Genomic DNA, 18,424 nt, shown 5'->3' on the forward strand with positions numbered 1-18,424 from the left:
AAGGTCCTGGGTTCGATTCCCACTGGGGGCACTGGGGGTGTGTTTTCCTCCTCCACGTCATCAGTGCCCATACCCGAGGTGGGGTTGGCAAAAGGGCCTTTCTGTGTGGAGTTTGCATGTTTACATGTTCTCCCCGTGTCCCCTAGGGTATAGGTACCCTCACAAAAAACATGCAGTAATCCTGATCACTAAAACTGCCCTGGCCAGCCGGGGCACCTGATGGAGGGGAAAGGAACTGGTTGAATAACGTGTTCCTTCCACGTGCTACGTCCGGCCGGTGGAAACTCCCCCCTGTCAGGTGAAAAGAAACAGCTTGGACTCCTCATGCATAGAAGGAAGCATGAGGTCTGTCCGCTGTCCCCCCCAGGTTGGCAGAGGAAGTGTAGCGCCCAGGATTACATTAGATAATTGACACTGGGTGAAAGAATGGGTTGCAAAATCGTGGGATAAAAATTATAAATTAAAAAAAGAATAGATACTGTATACACTTATACAGGCTGAATGATCACAATAACATTTACCGTGTATAGTTCAGTTATTATTATTGTTATTATTATTATTATTAAGTACCCCCAGTTTGATAAGCATTGCATGCATTAGGCCATGGACCATACGATTCTTTATCTCTTGGACCCCAATCTAGAATGTACAAATGGAACCAAATGGACCCATGGCTCCATTTGTACACTCTCAGATTTACTTCACTTTGACGACCGCTGGTGTAGTTAGTAGTCGCTACATATCCAGTGTGTTGATGAGGGTTCATGTCTGCCGTCAGGGTCTGTCACTCAATGATGGCGTTCTCATAACTGGGGACTTCAGTTTGGGCTGCTGCAGTTTTGGGCTGCTGTCAATAAACACACGCACACGCACACGCACACGCACACACACACACACACACACACACACACACACACACACACACACACACACACACACACACACACACACACACACACCACACCACACCACACCACACAGGTTTTATTTCTCGCTTTTTGCTTTAGCAAATTGTTAGCCAATAAACTCAACTAAATGAAACATTTGCAGGTAGGCCTACACATTATAATGCTTAAGTGTAACTCTTAACCCAGTCCAGCATCCGTATTCTGGGAAAACACTTGCAGAAGATAGGCAACTGATATGATATGTCGAGAAGCGATTTGCTACGTCAGTATGGAGACAGTAAAACGTAATTAAAAAGATAAAAATAGATTTTTTTATCTGCAGTCACACTTTAAACACTAAACAAGAGCTATTTCAAACAATATTGCCTATTTTACTTCATTAAAAGATAAAAAGATAAAATGTTATCTGCAGACGCTGAACAAGAGCCCTTTCATAGATTCTTCTTCTTCTGTTCAAGGTCTCTTCAGAGAGAAACACTACATTGCAGATTGCGTTTGTTTTTTAGTTTTTTTTTGTTTTCTAAATAATAACTACATGGAGTCCATGGGAATGTGACACAGGTTATTTTTGTTGAAAATTAACCGTTTAGGACATACAAGGTTTCCGCCCGACAGTGACGACATCGTTGCTGTCGGGCAGAAAGCTCTTATCTCCATATTCAGACTTTTTGTGTGTTTTCCCCCCCGTAAATTAACGCCCTACTTGATCATCCTACATTCATACTACATTCGCATCAAGAGTAGCAGATCCACAAGCTCCAGAGTGCGTCGCTTTGTAGATCTGCTACTTTCTCTACTTTTCAATTATATTTTCCGATTCCTGAAAAGTAACAGTTTTGGATACAGTATGAGGTTTCCACCCGAACCGAGGCCATATGTATACAGTAGGTGAAGATGTGACTACCTGGATTCGGTCGTAGTCCCGGGCTATGCTGGAGGCCCTCAGGTTACTGTAGATGTGTTCCTCTTTCCCTTTCAGCTCCAGATGCTGAGAGACGGGAGAGGAAAAGAGGTCAATAAAAATACAAATAAATAAATCGCTGAAGCCCCTGCATTTAAAAAAATAGCAAAAAAATAGTGGATCTATACCAGCTCCACATGCATTTGCATTGTGAGCTTCTAGACGTGATTTTTTTTCGCTAAAAAGGAAAAACAACTCTTGTAAGAAATGCGCAGCGAAATGGTCATGTCCAAAACAAGGCTGCCACATTGACAGTAACCTCGGAGACCGCAGGCGGCGTTTTGTTTTAGAAAGAAACGAAAAAGTGGAAACAGTGGTTCATGAATGTATGAACTCCCCCACCCCCTAAAAATAAATAAATAAAACAGGTCTATAACACGTGTTACGCATATGTAAATGGACGGTCACCGATTAAGCACTGATTTGAAATCAAACGTATCTGAAAAAAATATTCAGAGGACATAATCTGCACAAAATAATTGTTAAATGTGAGAACGCTATATGGGGTGGCAATTGCCCTCCCTTTGGACGCCAAATTACGCCCCGGGAGTGGATCATTTTATTTATAGGTGACATTGATGGTGTCAAATATTGCCTGTAACCGGTCTGTGTCTGTACTTGGACATTGACCAAAACATGCGAGTTGAAAATTCCGTCTTGTTCAAACAGAGCCGTGCAGGAGAGGGCGTTGACCGTACAGGCAGATGCCTTTATGGCCATTGGCCCCAGCATTGATTGGCTAGGTGCAGAACCGGATGGTTTCAGGGCTGAAGTGCAGATAAGTCCAATCCAGGTTATTTGGAGAGTACAGTACATCATCTTTCTTCACTTTGTCTGTACTTGGACATTGGCCAAAACATGCGATTTGAACATTCCGTCTTGTTCAAACAGAGCCGTGCATGAGAGGGCGTGTATAAATACATTGCAGAATATTACAAACATCATTTTTCCTGGTCGCGAAATGAGTTCATGTTTGCATCGATGTTGATTGGCTCCAAATACCATATAGAACAGAACTCAGACTTGCAGCTTTTGTTGTTTTTACTTTTCTAGAAGCGCTTCTTAAAGTCATATCTTTCACCCTTTATATGTGGAATTGTTTTCGGCTCGTATCAGTTCATGTGGAATTCATACTACAGTACAGGGAAGATCAGCATTGCATTTATTTTTTGCATGCTTTTTGCCTCAAATCACATTGTTGAGGAGAAGGCCAACATGCTCTCAGAATATATATATTCTTATAATCTGCAGATATGAGGCAGAATTTAGAAAAGTATGGAATTGTGATTCTGAAATGAAAGCCAAATGCCCCAGTTGTACGTCAATCACCGTAGCGTCAAAATGTCGAGGTTCTTTTTCCTATCTTTAGCAGTCTTAACCTCCCTTGTTATGTCTGAACAATGCTTAAGCGACATAGTACATCATGCTTAACCCATTGAAACTGGGAAGGCGTATCTGTACAGTATCTATTATATGTCATTTTAGAATTTAGCATTGGCTATTCAAAAATTCTCACGGAGAGCTGGCTATATTTTTGAACGTGTTTGAAAAAGTTTGAAATCATTTTGAACAAAAATCTGTTCTGGGGGGTCCCTGGCACAAAACATATTCAGATCAGATGGCTAAATGCATATCTTTTTGCGGGTCCTTATTGGCACGGGTCCTGAAAACTACTCATTTAGAAGGCATTTGTCGAATGGACTTCAGGTCATATTCCATTCCCATTTAAAACATTTAAAAAACACAGAATTCCCAGCTAATAGTTCAACGACATTTGAATTAGCCGGTCTACAAGCTCACGATGTGTTGATGTAGATCGTCTAGTTTAGCCATTTTAATATGTTTTTCAAAATATAAAAAAATAAAGGCAAAGAAGTTTAGGTATAAGGGGTTTAGCACTGATGAAAATAGGGCCCCTAAATGTCATGACATGGTGGTCCGTGGCTTAAATGCTGAATAAATAATGGACCTTGACATGAAAAGGGTTGAAAACCACAGTTCTTCTAGATGCTGTCCCGTGTTTCAACTTTCCTACAGTCTGTCTGTGAGCAAGGCAGAGCGTCAGCAGAGGTCCCCGTTGCATTACGTAGTCATGCTACAGTAAAGCAGTGTGTTAGTCATGGTGCTGCTGCAGCCTGTTGCTTCACCATGAGGAAGACGAGGATGGCAGCCAGACACCGCCACTGTGTGTGTGTGTGTGTGTGTGTGTGTGTGTGTGTGTGTGTGTGTGTGTGTGTGTGTGTGTGAGAGAGCGTGACGTAGCATGAATCTGCAGATCTTATCAGGCTGGCGGCGGCGTCACAGTGAATGTACTGTGTGGGGGTCTGATTAATACATTCATGAATAAATAATAATAATAAATTATGTAATTTAATAAATAATACATAATTACATAATTTAATATCTGTGTGTGTGTGTGTGTGTGTGTGTGTGTGTGTGTGTGTGTGTGTGTGTGTGTGTGTGTGTGTGTGTGAGAGAGAGAGAGAGAGAGGGTGCGTGTGCGTGCATGTCTCTCTCTCTCTCTCTCTCTGTATAAAATCTTTCCACATACCTTCAGTCTGCTGGAAAGCCTTGACAGAGAGAGAGAGAGGGGGGGGGGGGGGGGGACAACAACCCACAAAGACATTTATGAATAACTAATAGACTAGTGAAGGCTGACATCATATAGCTTACTCTGTAGATTGTAGAAGATCAATGATGTTATGAGTCGAGCTCTGAAGCGATTGCAAAACTATTGTAAAAATGAGGTTGTGTGTGTGTAACGTGGTTAATAGTGCTTCCACTTGTCCAGGCATTATATTGTATTATGATCACTTTAAGAGTTCAGGCAGTTGACGTAACCTATGACCTATAACCTAATGACGTAACCTACCGCACTTCCTATTTCATATTGGCTTTGAAAGCGGTAGGTTGTGTTTATTTTGTTCTGCAGATTATTTACATTATATGTACCCAAAGTTGTTGTTTCATGGTACTGCATCTGCTTTATTTCCAGCAATTGTAATGTGGAAAACATACGTCAGAGCAGAGCAGTGATTGCCTCATTCTTTGTTGTACAGGTACATATTGTATTTATTGTCGGCATCTTGCTATTTCATATTGGCTTTGAAAGCGCAATTGTAATGTGGAAAACATACGCCAGAGCAGAGGAGTGATTGCCTCATTCTTTGTTGTACAGAATAAATCTACTCACTGCTGAGATCCTAGTCTATGGTGCTTCATATAACACAACGCAAGATCACGTCTGTTACATGTGTGTCTGTCTGTCTGTCTGTGTGTGTGTGTGTGTGTGTGTGTGTGTGTGTGTGTGTGTGTGTGTCTGTGTGTGTGACTGTGTGTCTGTATATCACTCTCTCCATGGTGACTCAATGCACAGCATCATCATCATCATCATCATCACACACATCTAACGCAGGCAGCATTATGACATCATTTGGAGGTCACATATCAAGTTCAACGATGAGCCATGGTGCTTAATCCAATTTTCTGTACTTTCACTTTCTACTCCACTATACATCTCTGAGGCAAATGTGTCCTTTGCCAATGGGTTCCCAGATTGACCTAACGGAAATAAAAGCCTGGGTATACCGAAGCTAAGATTGACCTAACCCTATAGCTCTGGTCCATAGCTCTAATGCGTTGCAGTTAGAGCTATGTTACTCTCCACTTCCGCCGCTCGCATGAATGCAGACCAGCCTCTCGTCTTTAGCGTAAATAAAAAGAAAGTTTTTGCTACTCACCAAAACAAAGGCAGGTTGTGTCATTAGAAAGCCTACTTTCCTTAGTGGACGCACTCTGAGCCCCCCACCACACGTACCGTATAAAAGGTACTTTTTGGCCAAAAGGGGATTTTGTTTCGACCAGATTTTTATTTTATTTTAGTTACGCCACTGCACCTTCTACTGATATTGCCCAGAGAATTGCCTCATAGAGAATATTTTTCCTCCCTTTCTCGCCAAAAAGTACCGTTTATACGTGCTCAGAGTGCTTCCACTAAGGTGAGTAGCAAAAACGTTCTGCATTCATGCGAGCGGCGGAAGTTTAGAGTAACATAGCTCTAAATGCAACGCATTAGAGCTATGGACCAGAGCTAACCTAACCCTAACCCACTACAATTTTGTGACATTTTTAGTTACTAGTTACTTTGTAGATTCAGATTAATACAAAACATACATAAACTACAGAAGCCCTGTACTGTATATACCCCGGCTATTTGAAAGTAGCAGCTCACAACGTGTCGCATTGTTGAATTTGTGAGCATGCAGAGTGCTGTTTTTCTTTTTTAAGAAACTTGTAAAAGGAGACATTCAAAACAAGGCGCAATAAAAGTGTAACCTTAGTAGCTATTAGCTTAGTAGCTTAGTATTAAAAAAGGTCAATCAATACAGGATCATGGCCTTGGATTCCTGCTCAATCAACTTCAGTCAATGATAGGAGGACGATGAAGGGAAGGTAAAGACCACAAACACAGGGTTAATGGTGATAGATATACCCAGTATGAGGGGGATGAAGGGAAGGTAAAGACCACAGACACAGGGTGAATGGTGATAGATATACGGTCCAGTATGAGGGGGATCCCAAACACACCCTTACCTGTGACACTTGCACATGGCCACCATGACAGTCAGAGTGTAGAGCAGCAGCAGCACTCCACACAGGATGTAGGGCACTATGGAGGAACACTCACCGCTGTCTGGAAGACAGTGTACGTTTACGTGTACATTTGAGTGTACATTTACTTAAATTAACACTGTAGTACAGTAAGCGCTTTTCTTTTTTTTAATATACAGTACACATATCACACACATCACACAGACACACACACGCGTGCGCACACACATACATTATCTCTGCTACTTTCTCTGCTTTCAGAAAAAGGTGCTGCTGTACAAAGTTGATTGTTATTCAAAGTGACTGTCAGACGTCATTGATGGAAGGGCTGTTGTTGCTCTGGGTTTACCTAGAGTGAGGTTGAGCTCCAGGGCGATGGGACCGGAGCGCTCGGAGCCTCTGGAGTTGCGGGCTTCACACAAGTACACCTGACTGTCCTCCCAGCTGGCCAGCAGCAGGAGACGCTCCCCCTCAGCCGTCCTCCTCACCTGCATGGTGTGAAGGAGGAGGATGTAAAGCTACATTTTTGTATAACTATCTTTAGGGCTGGCCGATAATATGGCTTCAAATATCAAGATTATCGCAGATCTACAAGCTCACCATGCGTCACTTTGTGCTGAGCTGTGAGATTGTACATCTGATTTTTTTTGGAACAATATTGGAAAAACCTTGAAGATGTTTTTTTAACACTTTTTTAACACTAAATCTTCCGCATTGAAGGCCCTGGTAAAAAATGTTCAGATGGGTGTCTGTGGCCAAATATATATCAATTTGGGGGGTTCTTGGCTAGGAAAAGTTTAAGACCCACTGATTTTGAATGCATTTGTAGAGTCGGCCTCAGGTCTTAATGGGTTAATGGATCGGAGCTCTTTGCTGGAACTGTTGCCCCCCCAACCCTACTCCAGATAACTAGTTGAAGACGGATGGATGGATGGATGGATGCTAAGCCCTATCTATCACACAATGCTGTTGTGTGGCGAAAAGAGCAGATCTACAAACCCACTCCTTGTCTTCGAATTAGAAATTCATGATTCTCTGGTTATCTTATAGTCATTGTCATTTAAAGCTTACTCAATTTCAATGAAAACAGCAATCTGAGAATCCCATCGTCAAATATTCGGGAAAACAGCGACCCCTGCGAGGCAACAGTCTGTCTTGAGAGACTATGAAAACAGTGAAGAAGGACAAGAATGCACAACAGACAGGGTGCTCTGGGATGTTCTGTGCAGTGCACACGTTGTCCCATAGAGGGGGCTACAAACCAAAGCACCATTTCTGCTGGCATCTTTAGTTCCAGTGTCAGTGGACTCTTATACAATAATACTAAGTTGCGTGCGTGCGTGCGTGCGTGCGTGCGTGCGTTTCCCACCTGCCCTCTGTTGTCTATGAACCAGGTGTATCGCTCCACAGGTGGGTTGGCCTCACTAGAACAGGTTAGGGTCACAGCTTGGCCAATCCTAATGGGACCAGGTGGAATCTGGGTTGCTGTGGTCAATCGAGGGGCAACTGGGAAACAGACAGCGTACAAAAACACAACAAATAATAGTCCTTTTAGTTTGTTTAAAGTAGCCTATAGTTTCCAAATCAACAGCAGACGTTTTGCAGACTAGAGAGACCATTTACAGTAAAACAGAGCTTAGGTTCTCAAACCCTTTTCATGTCAAGGACCCCCAGATGTTTTCATATCAGACCCCCAAATTGTATTTTTTTAAGCAGTGCTTGTAGAGCAGCTAACCTACTGTATGCATATAGGATTAAAGTGGTTAAACTGATTTTGATTCTGTATTAACATATTTAGCTGGGGACGCCCTGGCTACAAAGCCCTAAAGGACCCCCACTTAAAGAACCACTGCTTTAGCAAAATGTTCAGACGCATCTCCATTGTAAGTCACTCTCAGACAAATGCCTGAAACATACACATACAGACACATAACAAGGGCTTATTTCAATTTGACACCTTCCTGGAAAGGTGTCAGCCTAAATGTCTGACTGTATATTGTGCTGTTTACATTTCTGACTAATACATTTCTCTATCAATAAATCAACCCCTCCGGGCTTTTAATTTGTCAACTTCCTGGAAGAGGCATCAGTATTCTCTGTGCCCGGGGAGTGTCCTCCACCACCTGGGATACCTTTGTTGGCACGCCTCTCCTGTGGGTGCAGTATACTTAGTTTAGACTAGTCATTGGTTAGACCAGTCATTAGTCCACCAATACCTTATGTCTAACCAATGCTATGTCTAACCAAAGGATGCCTCCCCTCTCCTGTAACTGAAATAATAGTGTGAGGAAAGACACGTCCAAGCCCTGACAAGCTCAGCATTTTTCAGAACACTGGCTGGGGTACAGAAAGGTTCCTGTCTGCCAAATCTGTTCATGTCCAGACAAGTCAAAAGTTCATTCTCAGGACCTGTGATGTTTGTATGTGTACCTTTTTTCCCCCCAACCAATAATCGACATTACGGTCTCAATGAGAAATATCTGAATGCAAAATGATCTCTGCCAAGACGGCAGTTTGTGTGCGAGCGGTGCTTTTGGTTACACATCACCTTTAGAGGGACATGGAGCTGTGATTAACTGCGACCAGTTACAGTAACTTCCAAATGCACCCATAGTAAACCTTATTATAAAACATATTGGGGGTGTTGTTGTGTTAATTTTGTGTGACAGGCCATGCCAACCGTCACACCCACTGTCCATATTTGACCAATCAACGTTTTGTGCAAATCTGTTGTGTGCAAACTAAGTAAGTGTTTGACATTCTACTAAGTGACTGACGGACGGACGGACGGACGGACGGACGGACGGACGGACGGACGGACGGACAGACGGACGGACGGAGGCGAAACATTTGTGTCTGAATGAACCAGATCCATCGGTTAAGCAAACAAACAAACAAATCAATGAAACAGACACACAGTATAAAAATACCCAACCACCTCTGCTCACATTTAACTGTGAGCGTCTGCGCTCGGACGCTGACGCCCTGGTCCAGTGGGTATCTGACGGAGCAGGTGATGGTGCTGTCGTGGTAGCTGGCCGTGGCTGTGAAGGTCAGGGTGGAGGTCAATGTGATCAGTCCATCCTCCGCCTGTGTGTTCAAAGCCGGAGCAGAGTTTAAACCTCCCAAACTGTTTCTCAAACAGTGGGTCGGAGGGACCCACTGTTCTGTACACGGACAGAATGTGTCCGTGGCATTTTTATTTTATTTTCTGTTTTACACACCATTAAAGTTCTTATTTTGACCCAATTACTGAATATCATTCTCCAGGGTTTCTTCAGAACATGTATGACACTAATGTACTACGAGTCTACTATAGTACTAGCGGTTCTCAAATGTTTTATTTGCAGCCCCTAGACCCCCCCCCCCCCCCCATAACTCTAAGTGTACAAATGCACACTCTCAGAGTTACAGACTATTTATGGTCATTCAGGGCTATCTCTTGATGTGTTTTTGTAATATTATAGAGGGTATGCGCGTGACATCATCATCAAAGTTATGCAGGAATGCCAGTACTGCGTGGCAAAGACAAATCTTCTGGCCTTGACAGCCCATACATCCAAACAGAAAAGTCCTATCTGATGGCATTAAACAACGTTAAACAATGTTAAACTCACTTTGCCTCCCACTTTGCCACCCAATTTGCCATTCACTTTATGCATGTGCATCTATTGTCCGCTCATTTTGTACGTCTGTGGCAAAATTTGAATTTAGACAGAAATGTCGACCACAAGCCAACATGGCGATGACCCCTTGTCACTAGTCTCTCTTTTGGGTCTTGAGCTGAACACTTTGGGAACCACTGTTGTAATGAATTGGATAATATCACACCATATCATATCGGTGAATCTATTTGTATTGGTATCGATCTCAACAATCATATTGGTCAGGGTCTAGCTAATCCCATTAACAATTATTGGAATTAATAAACCAATCAAATGAATCAAACAAACAATTAAAACCATTAGCCAATTAGTTAAAAGGCTATACATTAATTGATTCATTAGTCAATTATGAATTATTATCAATGAATAAACCATTATCAAACAATACGTTTATAGCCTATAGTCACCATGTCCATGCGTTCCTCCCCTATGTTCATCCCTTCCATGGGGGGCATCCAGGAGATGGCAGGGACCTGGCCGTGACACGGCACTGGGGCTTTACACTGGATCCTCACTGTCTCCCTTTCCACCAGGTCTCTTCTGGGGGTGGTCGTCAACTCAGGAGGTGGAGGGTCTACAGCAGAGGAGATGGTGAGAGGTGAGTGAAGCCCATATGGAGTTTTATAAAAACTAGAAGTCAGACCCAACCGCTCCTATCTATTAATTTCACCCATGGGCCTCTTTTCCCACCGGTTGGTTCCCAATGGGAACCGGTTCAGTTCTTTTTGGTTCTTAGTCCATGAGCCAGAGCTCCAAAATTGGAACGTATGAAACCATACAAAACATACCTATATTAGATTGTTATCACCATGAAACTTCCCCAAATGAGTACACGAAGACAATGATTTATTGTATTACACATTTTACATTTTTAAATGTGCAAATGAGGCATTGTGTAGGATTTATTTTAGAATAATCGGAAATATGAAAAAGCTACTACTGTGGAAGGGGTTATCATGTATTAATTTACTTGTATTGATCCTATAAACAATTTCATATAGGTCTAGTTTTTCCCACCAATTTTGGAGCTCTGGCGCAACCTGGCGCAACCAACCGGTTGCAGGAGTATAGTATAGGCTACACTCTCCTTCAGTCCTCCTGCATCTGGGGTTAGCCCCAAATCAGGAAGATTTGAGCTGGAAGCGTGTACACACTAGGATTTCAGGGCAGCGCCCTTTCTTTAGGTGCCAAGCTTACAATATCAGATCTGGCCATTAGTTCAGGCTTGCTTCAAAGCGCTATGGTGCTTGGTGAAGCACCATTTAAGCCTGACTCATACTTTGTCACAAAAGCAGATAACCTATACAATCAATGCCAGTGTTGATTTCGTCGACTAAAAAAGACGAAAAATGTTCGTCGACTAACTTTTTGCACTGACAAAAACTAAATGGAAACTACATGAAAATTAAGCTATGATGACTAAAAGTGAGACTAAATATATTGACAATTTCGTCGACAAATAAAAACTAGACTAAAATGTTTGCAAGGGACTAGTGGACAAGAGATCCAGTATACGTAAGATACAAGTCATTTTACACTTGGTTACATGCTGAAAATAGCCGATCTATAAGCTCACAACGCGTTGTGAGCTTGTAGATCGGTTATTTTCAGCAAATGTTATAACAGTCATTACGACGGCATCAAAATACATTTTAGTTGACTAAATTAACTGTAGATTTAGTCAACAAAATGCATGACATTTAGTCGACTAAAACTAGACTAACGCTAAAACATTCCAGGTGACTAAAATGAAAAACTAAAATAAAACTATTCAAGAGACTATGACTAAAACTAAAATCTAAATTTGCTGCCAAAAACAACAATGATTCATGCTTCCTTTTAAGACATTGTCATGCACTAAAAATAGCCAATTTAAAGGGACACTTCACCCTTTTTGCTAAAAAATATATGTTAATGACGTTTAGAAGCTTTAGAACACTTTCCTGGGGGTCTTTATGTGCATACAGTAATATGTGGTTTTATGATGTCATGGACACTGGCCTCACTACCTTCCTGGACTACAATTCCCACAATTCTTTGGTGCACTGCTCCTCCTTGTGGATAGGGGGAGAGCTGTCTTACTGAGACAACATGTAGTCCAGGAAGGAAGTGAGCCCAGTGTCCATGACAGAGACACCGGGCTCACTGCTGTAATCTAAAATATCTAAAACCACATATTACACACATAAAGACCCCCAGGAAAGTGTTCTAAAGCTTCTAAACGTCATTAACATATATTTTTTTGCAAAAAGGGTGAAGTGTCCCTTTAAGCTCATATACTGTACCTGAAAAACACTTGTGAATTTGCTGTGTAGGGGGAAGCTAAGAAAGATACAGCAAAGAGGGGTGGGATTTTCAGAGGTGTTCTTTAACTGGCATCCAAAATAATGTTTGTGTGTATACTGTACCTGCATGTGAGCTAATGTAGACCCCTGAACCGAACGTGTACTTCAGCTGTCCACTGCTGGGACACTCCAGTCTGAAGAAGTAGGTATCGTTGTGTATTTCCAGGAAGTTATAGAAAACTGTGGTACAGTCCCTCTTCCTCAGGTCTCCTGTGAACTCCCCCTGGAAGCACAGTTAGATTTAATATGATACATTATACTACTAGTACTATTATTAATAAACATTCTAGTTCTCCTAGCCCCTGCTATCAGAATCATTATCAATCTTTATTGTCACATCACATTACAAGTAAAGTGGGTGAAATTCCAATGTGTGCAGGCTGCATCATTGAGAGGCATGAAGTGAATAATATAATATAATCTGCATAATAAATTAATGTGACTAAAGTGCATGATACAGTCTTGAATATACGTAAATGAAAATGATCCAGAGATAAAGCGTATTTGGTCGTGTCGCCTCCTCCCCACTTCCGTTTCGTCTTTACAGTCGCGCAAATTTGATAAATCATCATCTAAGCATATACGTATAGCTTGCTGCTTAGCAGAAATTAAAATAAAAATAAAAAAATAAAAACGTAAAGATATCTTGATATCTTATTATCTTATTTTGGTAACGGGAAATTACAAACCGATGCCAGCTTCCTGCTGTTACAGTCTCGGCATTCAGGAGATATAGTTCCAGATATTTGGAGGTTGTGGAATAGTTTTTGTGTTTTCTCCTCGTAAGTTAATGCTCTACTTGATCATACTACAGAGTTGCACAATGCGATGATGCAACCCATTTTGTAGATCTTGTAGATCTGCTACTTTTGCTGCTTTTGCATTTGAGTCCTGAAAAGTATAACAGTTTTGGACATTATGAGGTCTCCACCCGACAGAGACGATATAATCTGCCCATCTGCTCTCAAGTTCTCTTGCTCAAACAAACAAATAAAACAGACAGACAAACAGGCTCGATTATCATCACCTTACCATGCAATGCATGCTGAGAGGGTACTGAAGTGATTCTGACCTTTATACCGTTCCTGATGTCTGGTTTCATGGAGTTAAACACAACGGGACCGGACACAGAGGCCCTGTGCCAGATGACACTGCAGTTTGGTTGTACTTCCCTGTCAAAGGAGGAGGGGACCTCGAAGCGACAGGGGACAGTGGCACAGGACTCCCTTATGGCCCTGATGCTCCCGGGCAGAACCACAATCCACTGGTTACACAGGACACCTGGTGACGGCATGTAGAACGATACATCTTGGCATGGGACGGCTTAGCGGTCCAGGGGATTTGGCTGGTAATCCAGCATGACAGTGTGTCGTGAGTTCGAGTCGTGACGAACTTTGCCGTGCATGTGTCTTCCCCCACCCATCTCTCTCCCCATTTCCTGTCTAGCTACTGTATCTATATCTATAAATGCACCACGTCTCTGTGTGTGTGTGTGTGTGTGTGTGTGTGTGTGTGTGTGTGTGTGTGTGTGTGTGTGTGTGTGTGTGTGCGTGTACGTACATCTGTAATCCACATAACTGTGAACCGAGAGAGAACCGTTCGCCCCACCGACCACAGGGAGTGCAGTGCCTGGTCCGTCGGATAGCCGGTTGTCCGGAACCAGCACAAAAGCCTTTGCCCGGGATCTAGACCTGATCACCCATATATCCATATATCGAGCTGGCCTGTTCTGACATCACAATTATGTATGTTTATGTGTATTATACACTAGACCGGTGCCCGGCTGTAGAGCACAGAGTCGCTAACGATCGAAGTTGGAAATACATGCCCCACCTGGCGATGCAATACCTGTTGTACCCGTGTCAGAGTACCCGTTCCACCCATCTGTCTGTGTCGCTTTTATGTCCTTATATGGAGATTTCTGTATCTGTCTCTCTGTGTCCCTTTATTCCAATTACAAACAATATGGAGTTATTTGTCAGGCATGCCCAAATATGGAGTCTATGCAGATGTCAGAACATGCCCCACCCTGTTATTATGTCTGTGTCCCTTGTATATGCCCATATAATGGAGTTCTTTGTCAAGCATGCCCAAATATGGAGTCTATGCAGATAGCTGTCAGAACGTGCACCACCCAGTCCCTTTTATGCCTTTATCAGGCATGCCCAAATATGGAGTCTATGCAGATGTCAGAATGATGTCAGAACAGGCCAGCTATGGAGATCAGGTCCAGAGCCCGGGCAGAGGCCTTTTGTGGCAGTTCTGAACAACCGTGCGTCCGACCAACTCGACACAGGGCACTGCACTCCCTGTGGTGGTGTGGAACGCGTTTGTCGGATTTGAAGTCGGTGGAGCTAACGGTTCTCGAGTTACGTGGATTTCAGACGTACGTACACACAGAGATGTGGTGTATTTATAGATAATATTCGGCAAGACAGGAAAAGATTATAATTGGCAACAACATGTCGATGTCTAGGGTACCTGGACACAACTTTGAAAACCACTTCTACTATATGCATTCTGACTGGTTATAAAGACATGCACATGCACACGCACACGGCACACGCACGCACGTGCGCACGCACACACACACACACACACACACACACACACACACGCACGCACGCACGCACGCACGCACGCGCGCACACACACACACACACACACACACACACACACACACACACACACACACACACACACACACACACACACGATTGAAAAAGGGGAAGGGTTTTGAAGGAAACGTCAAACGCACAAGCCTGGGTGTTCCAACTATTGCACTGTTCTGGAAACCACTGACCTTGCATCAGATACATGAAGAAAGCAACACACGTCACAATCACAGCCATGTCTTCTTGGTTCTGCTCTGCCAGGGGAAAATAATGATGATGATGATGGTGGTGAGAAATCACATTTCATACACAGAATATCACACTTAAAAGAGATTTACAAGCAACACTAGGAGTAGGAATGATAAAAAATTATAATAAAAAAACAAAGTAAACACCTTCAGTTGTATTATGAAGCTCTGTTGGTGGGGTCAAGTTTTGTTTCAATAACAAAATGTGTCTGTTGAGATTGATTGTGGGATGTCACAATCTTTTAATTTTTTCCCCCGTTCTGTTAACCGATTAATAGTCTTTACTTTTTACAGTACAACCTTGTCGCATTGTCCTGCCTTAGTAGTTTAGTATTCATTGGCCTCCTATAGTGTCAGGAAGACTCGTTCATTTGACGCAAGAAGAAATTGAAAGATCAGTTCCTACCTTTAACATGTACAGTATGTCCACAAACGGGAGAGCTATGAGACTGTACAATGCAAATGATTGTAGCTGAGAGTGATGCTCAAATCATTTTTCTAAGGGAAGTTGAGTAAATCATTTGCACAACAAGCAAAATGCTGCCTTCCTATTTCTCAAATGTAGGTGTTACACAAAGCATTTAATGTCCCTGGTGGCAGGGCTTTTCTGTCTGACAGCCCATATCCTATTGATGGTTTAAAAAAAGGCAAAAGCAGAAGTAGATCTCTGAATGTTTGGTGTGTCTGCTAAATACCATAATCGTACATTGTTTGTGTGGGTTTGTCTCCCAGCAGTGCTTGTAATATACACTGTATATAGGCTCCAGTAAGGCCTGCCACTAACCCGACATCTGGGGAATCCCTCCCCGGAGTCTCTTTTCTTCCTCCACTTCGCAGTTCCGTGGACCTCTAATATTAACCCCCAATTGACTGCAGAGTGTGACCGTGGACCAGGCGTCTTCATGGAGCCCATCAGAAGTGTGACCGTGGACCCGGCCTCACAGAGCACGACCTGGACCAGACCCCTCCACGGAGCCCACCCTGTCTATCTCTCTTCTATTCTTTCTTCCTATTCCCCCTCTACCCCCCCCCCCCTCCCTCGACACAGTCGAGGCAGATGGCCGCCCACCCTAGAGTCGGGTTCTGCCTGACGTTTCTTCCTAAAGGGGAGTTTTTCGTTACCATTGTCGCAATATTGCTGCTCTGGGTGGATCTTTGTTGGTTGTAAAGTGTCTTGAGACAACTTGAAGTTGAATTGAATTGAATTGAATTGAATTGAATTGAATTGAATTGAATTGAATTGAATTGAATTGAATTGAATTGAATTGAATTGAATTGAATTTAATTGAATGTCATTTCAAATGAAAACTGGTTAACGGGGCATATTACTCCAGAGAGTGGCTTTTCTATTTTAATATTAATAATAATAATACATTTTATTTATAAGGCGCCTTTCAGGGCACAGGTTAAAAACAGTACAAGAACACAGTTAAAAGCAGAACAAAACTAGGGCACAGCTTGCAGCAGAAGACACAGAGGTCACACAGAGTCATAAGCCTGCCTAAACAGGTCGGTTTTGAGGTGAGTTTGAAATATGGTGATGGAGTCCATGTTTCTGATGTCAGGGGGGAGGGAGTTCCAGAGGTGAGGGGCAGAGTGGCTGAAGGCTCTTGAGCCCATGGTGGACAGACGGGCTGGGAGGACTTTCAAGCTCCCTTGCTTGCAATGGGAGCAAAGAAAAGGGAAAGGCGAGGTGTGTACTTAGAACTTGTTGGCAAGCTAGTCAATAAAATGCACTTGAGAGCTATTATAAGTTATTTCAAATAAGTGACGTTTTCAAAAAAAAAAATGCTATAAAACGCCAACCTCTTAAATCCCAGCATCCGTATTCCTGGGGAAAACCTTTGGAAAAAATAGCAGCTCGACAATCTCACAATTTAATCTTCAATAGGCTACTTTCAGTGAAGATATTTTAACTGGGAAAGCATCCGTGTCATTTTAGATTTTAGCTATAACATATAGCAACATACGTTTAAAAATAACATACGTTTTAAAAAAACTTACACTGATTTTGAACAGTGGTTTGGAACAGTGGTTCTCAGAAAACAGCAGATATACAAGCAGATCACGACCCATCACGCTGCTATTTATGAAAAACAAATCTCCTCTTCTGGGAGGTCCCTCCCACAAACTTTTTCTCAAATATTTGATTATGGTAGTACTTGGCACAAGCAAAATGTTTGATGGGGTCATTGACATTTAAAAGTTTGAGCACCACTGATACATTTTTAGAATTGGAGAGAACAATGTATGTAACATTTTCTAGACAACAAGGCTTTCAACTCACATTGAACTCTAAACTGCAGCTAAACTAATGACTACAGTATAACAATAGGTCTTTTGTGAAATACACATGCATGCAGACAGATTGACAAAACAGTAATTGCATAAGTTCACACTACAAAATATGCACACACACACAGACAGAGAGAGAGACTCTCTCACATACATTCTTAGGCGAGACCAGAATGACTCAAGTCCGATTGACTCATCTATGTTATGCACCTTACACGCACGCACACACGCGCATCACGCGTGCGCACGCATGCACGCGTTCAAAAATATCGAACCAATGGAAAGTGGTAAACTCCACTGGACCCTCAAACTGTCTGCTAAAACAGCTAACTCCACCACCTCTCATGCAAGTAATTGGAAATATATAAAGTCACAACACCAACTTTAATGAGGCAGTATATTGCTTTGTTTTCAAAATATAAGGTTTTCTTAATTTCCTGAAAAATATATATTTTCCTTTCCCTGAAAAATTTACATTTTGGAGTTATAGGTAGGCCTACGTGGTTTCTTCCCGGCAGCAGAGATATATGGGTAGTATTGGAAAAGTGCTGATTCTGGCTTACAATAAATAAGATGACTACAACATTAAATTACATGATGTGGGAAGTGGGATAAATTACTATGATACTATCTATTTTGTTGTATACTTCAACATCACAGCACAACCCTTTGAGGCTTTGACTCTTTGAAAGAACGGAGGCAAATTGGTGAGCTCTGCTTGCTGCGGTGCCATCTGGTGGCTCTGTGATGACAGCACAAGCTCTTCTATCTTAGAA

General features: G+C 42.4%; 1 protein-coding gene across 2 annotated transcripts; it reads right to left on the reverse strand.

Moving 5' to 3' along the window:
* Positions 1-668: 668 nt before the first annotated feature.
* Positions 669-15,957, reverse strand: LOC308331419 (myelin-associated glycoprotein-like). 2 transcript variants are annotated; one of them, XM_080786852.1, is made up of 12 exons: positions 15,760-15,957; positions 15,294-15,354; positions 13,563-13,771; positions 12,554-12,713; positions 10,553-10,719; positions 9,429-9,570; positions 7,850-7,986; positions 6,830-6,968; positions 6,463-6,562; positions 4,421-4,439; positions 1,813-1,896; positions 669-844 (listed from the first exon to the last, which is right to left on the reverse strand). In XM_080786852.1, the coding sequence occupies exons 1-12, from the start codon at positions 15,766-15,768 to the stop codon at positions 785-787; spliced, it is 1,287 nt and encodes a 428-aa protein (XP_080642978.1). In that variant the 5' UTR covers positions 15,769-15,957; the 3' UTR covers positions 669-784. The 2 variants fall into 2 exon arrangements, with proteins under 2 accessions (XP_080642978.1, XP_080642979.1); XM_080786853.1 differs by having other exon boundaries at positions 15,294-15,359; positions 15,760-15,811.
* Positions 15,958-18,424: the final 2,467 nt, after the last annotated feature.

Source organism: Protomyctophum bolini (genome assembly GCF_963924005.1).
Source record: "Protomyctophum bolini genome assembly, chromosome: 17".
In the NCBI taxonomy this organism is placed as follows: domain Eukaryota; kingdom Metazoa; phylum Chordata; class Actinopteri; order Myctophiformes; family Myctophidae; genus Protomyctophum; species Protomyctophum bolini.

What these genes read in the sequence shown, in the direction of transcription:
- LOC308331419 (XM_080786852.1), bottom strand. An exon ending in ACATCAGGAACGGTATAAAG is followed by an intron (nt 12,714 to 13,562) that starts GTCAGAATCACT and finishes CTGTGCTTCCAG; the next exon opens with GGGGAGTTCACAGGAGACCT. An exon ending in GCAGACGCTCACAGTTAAAT is followed by an intron (nt 7,987 to 9,428) that starts GTGAGCAGAGGT and finishes TCTGTTTCCCAG; the next exon opens with TTGCCCCTCGATTGACCACA.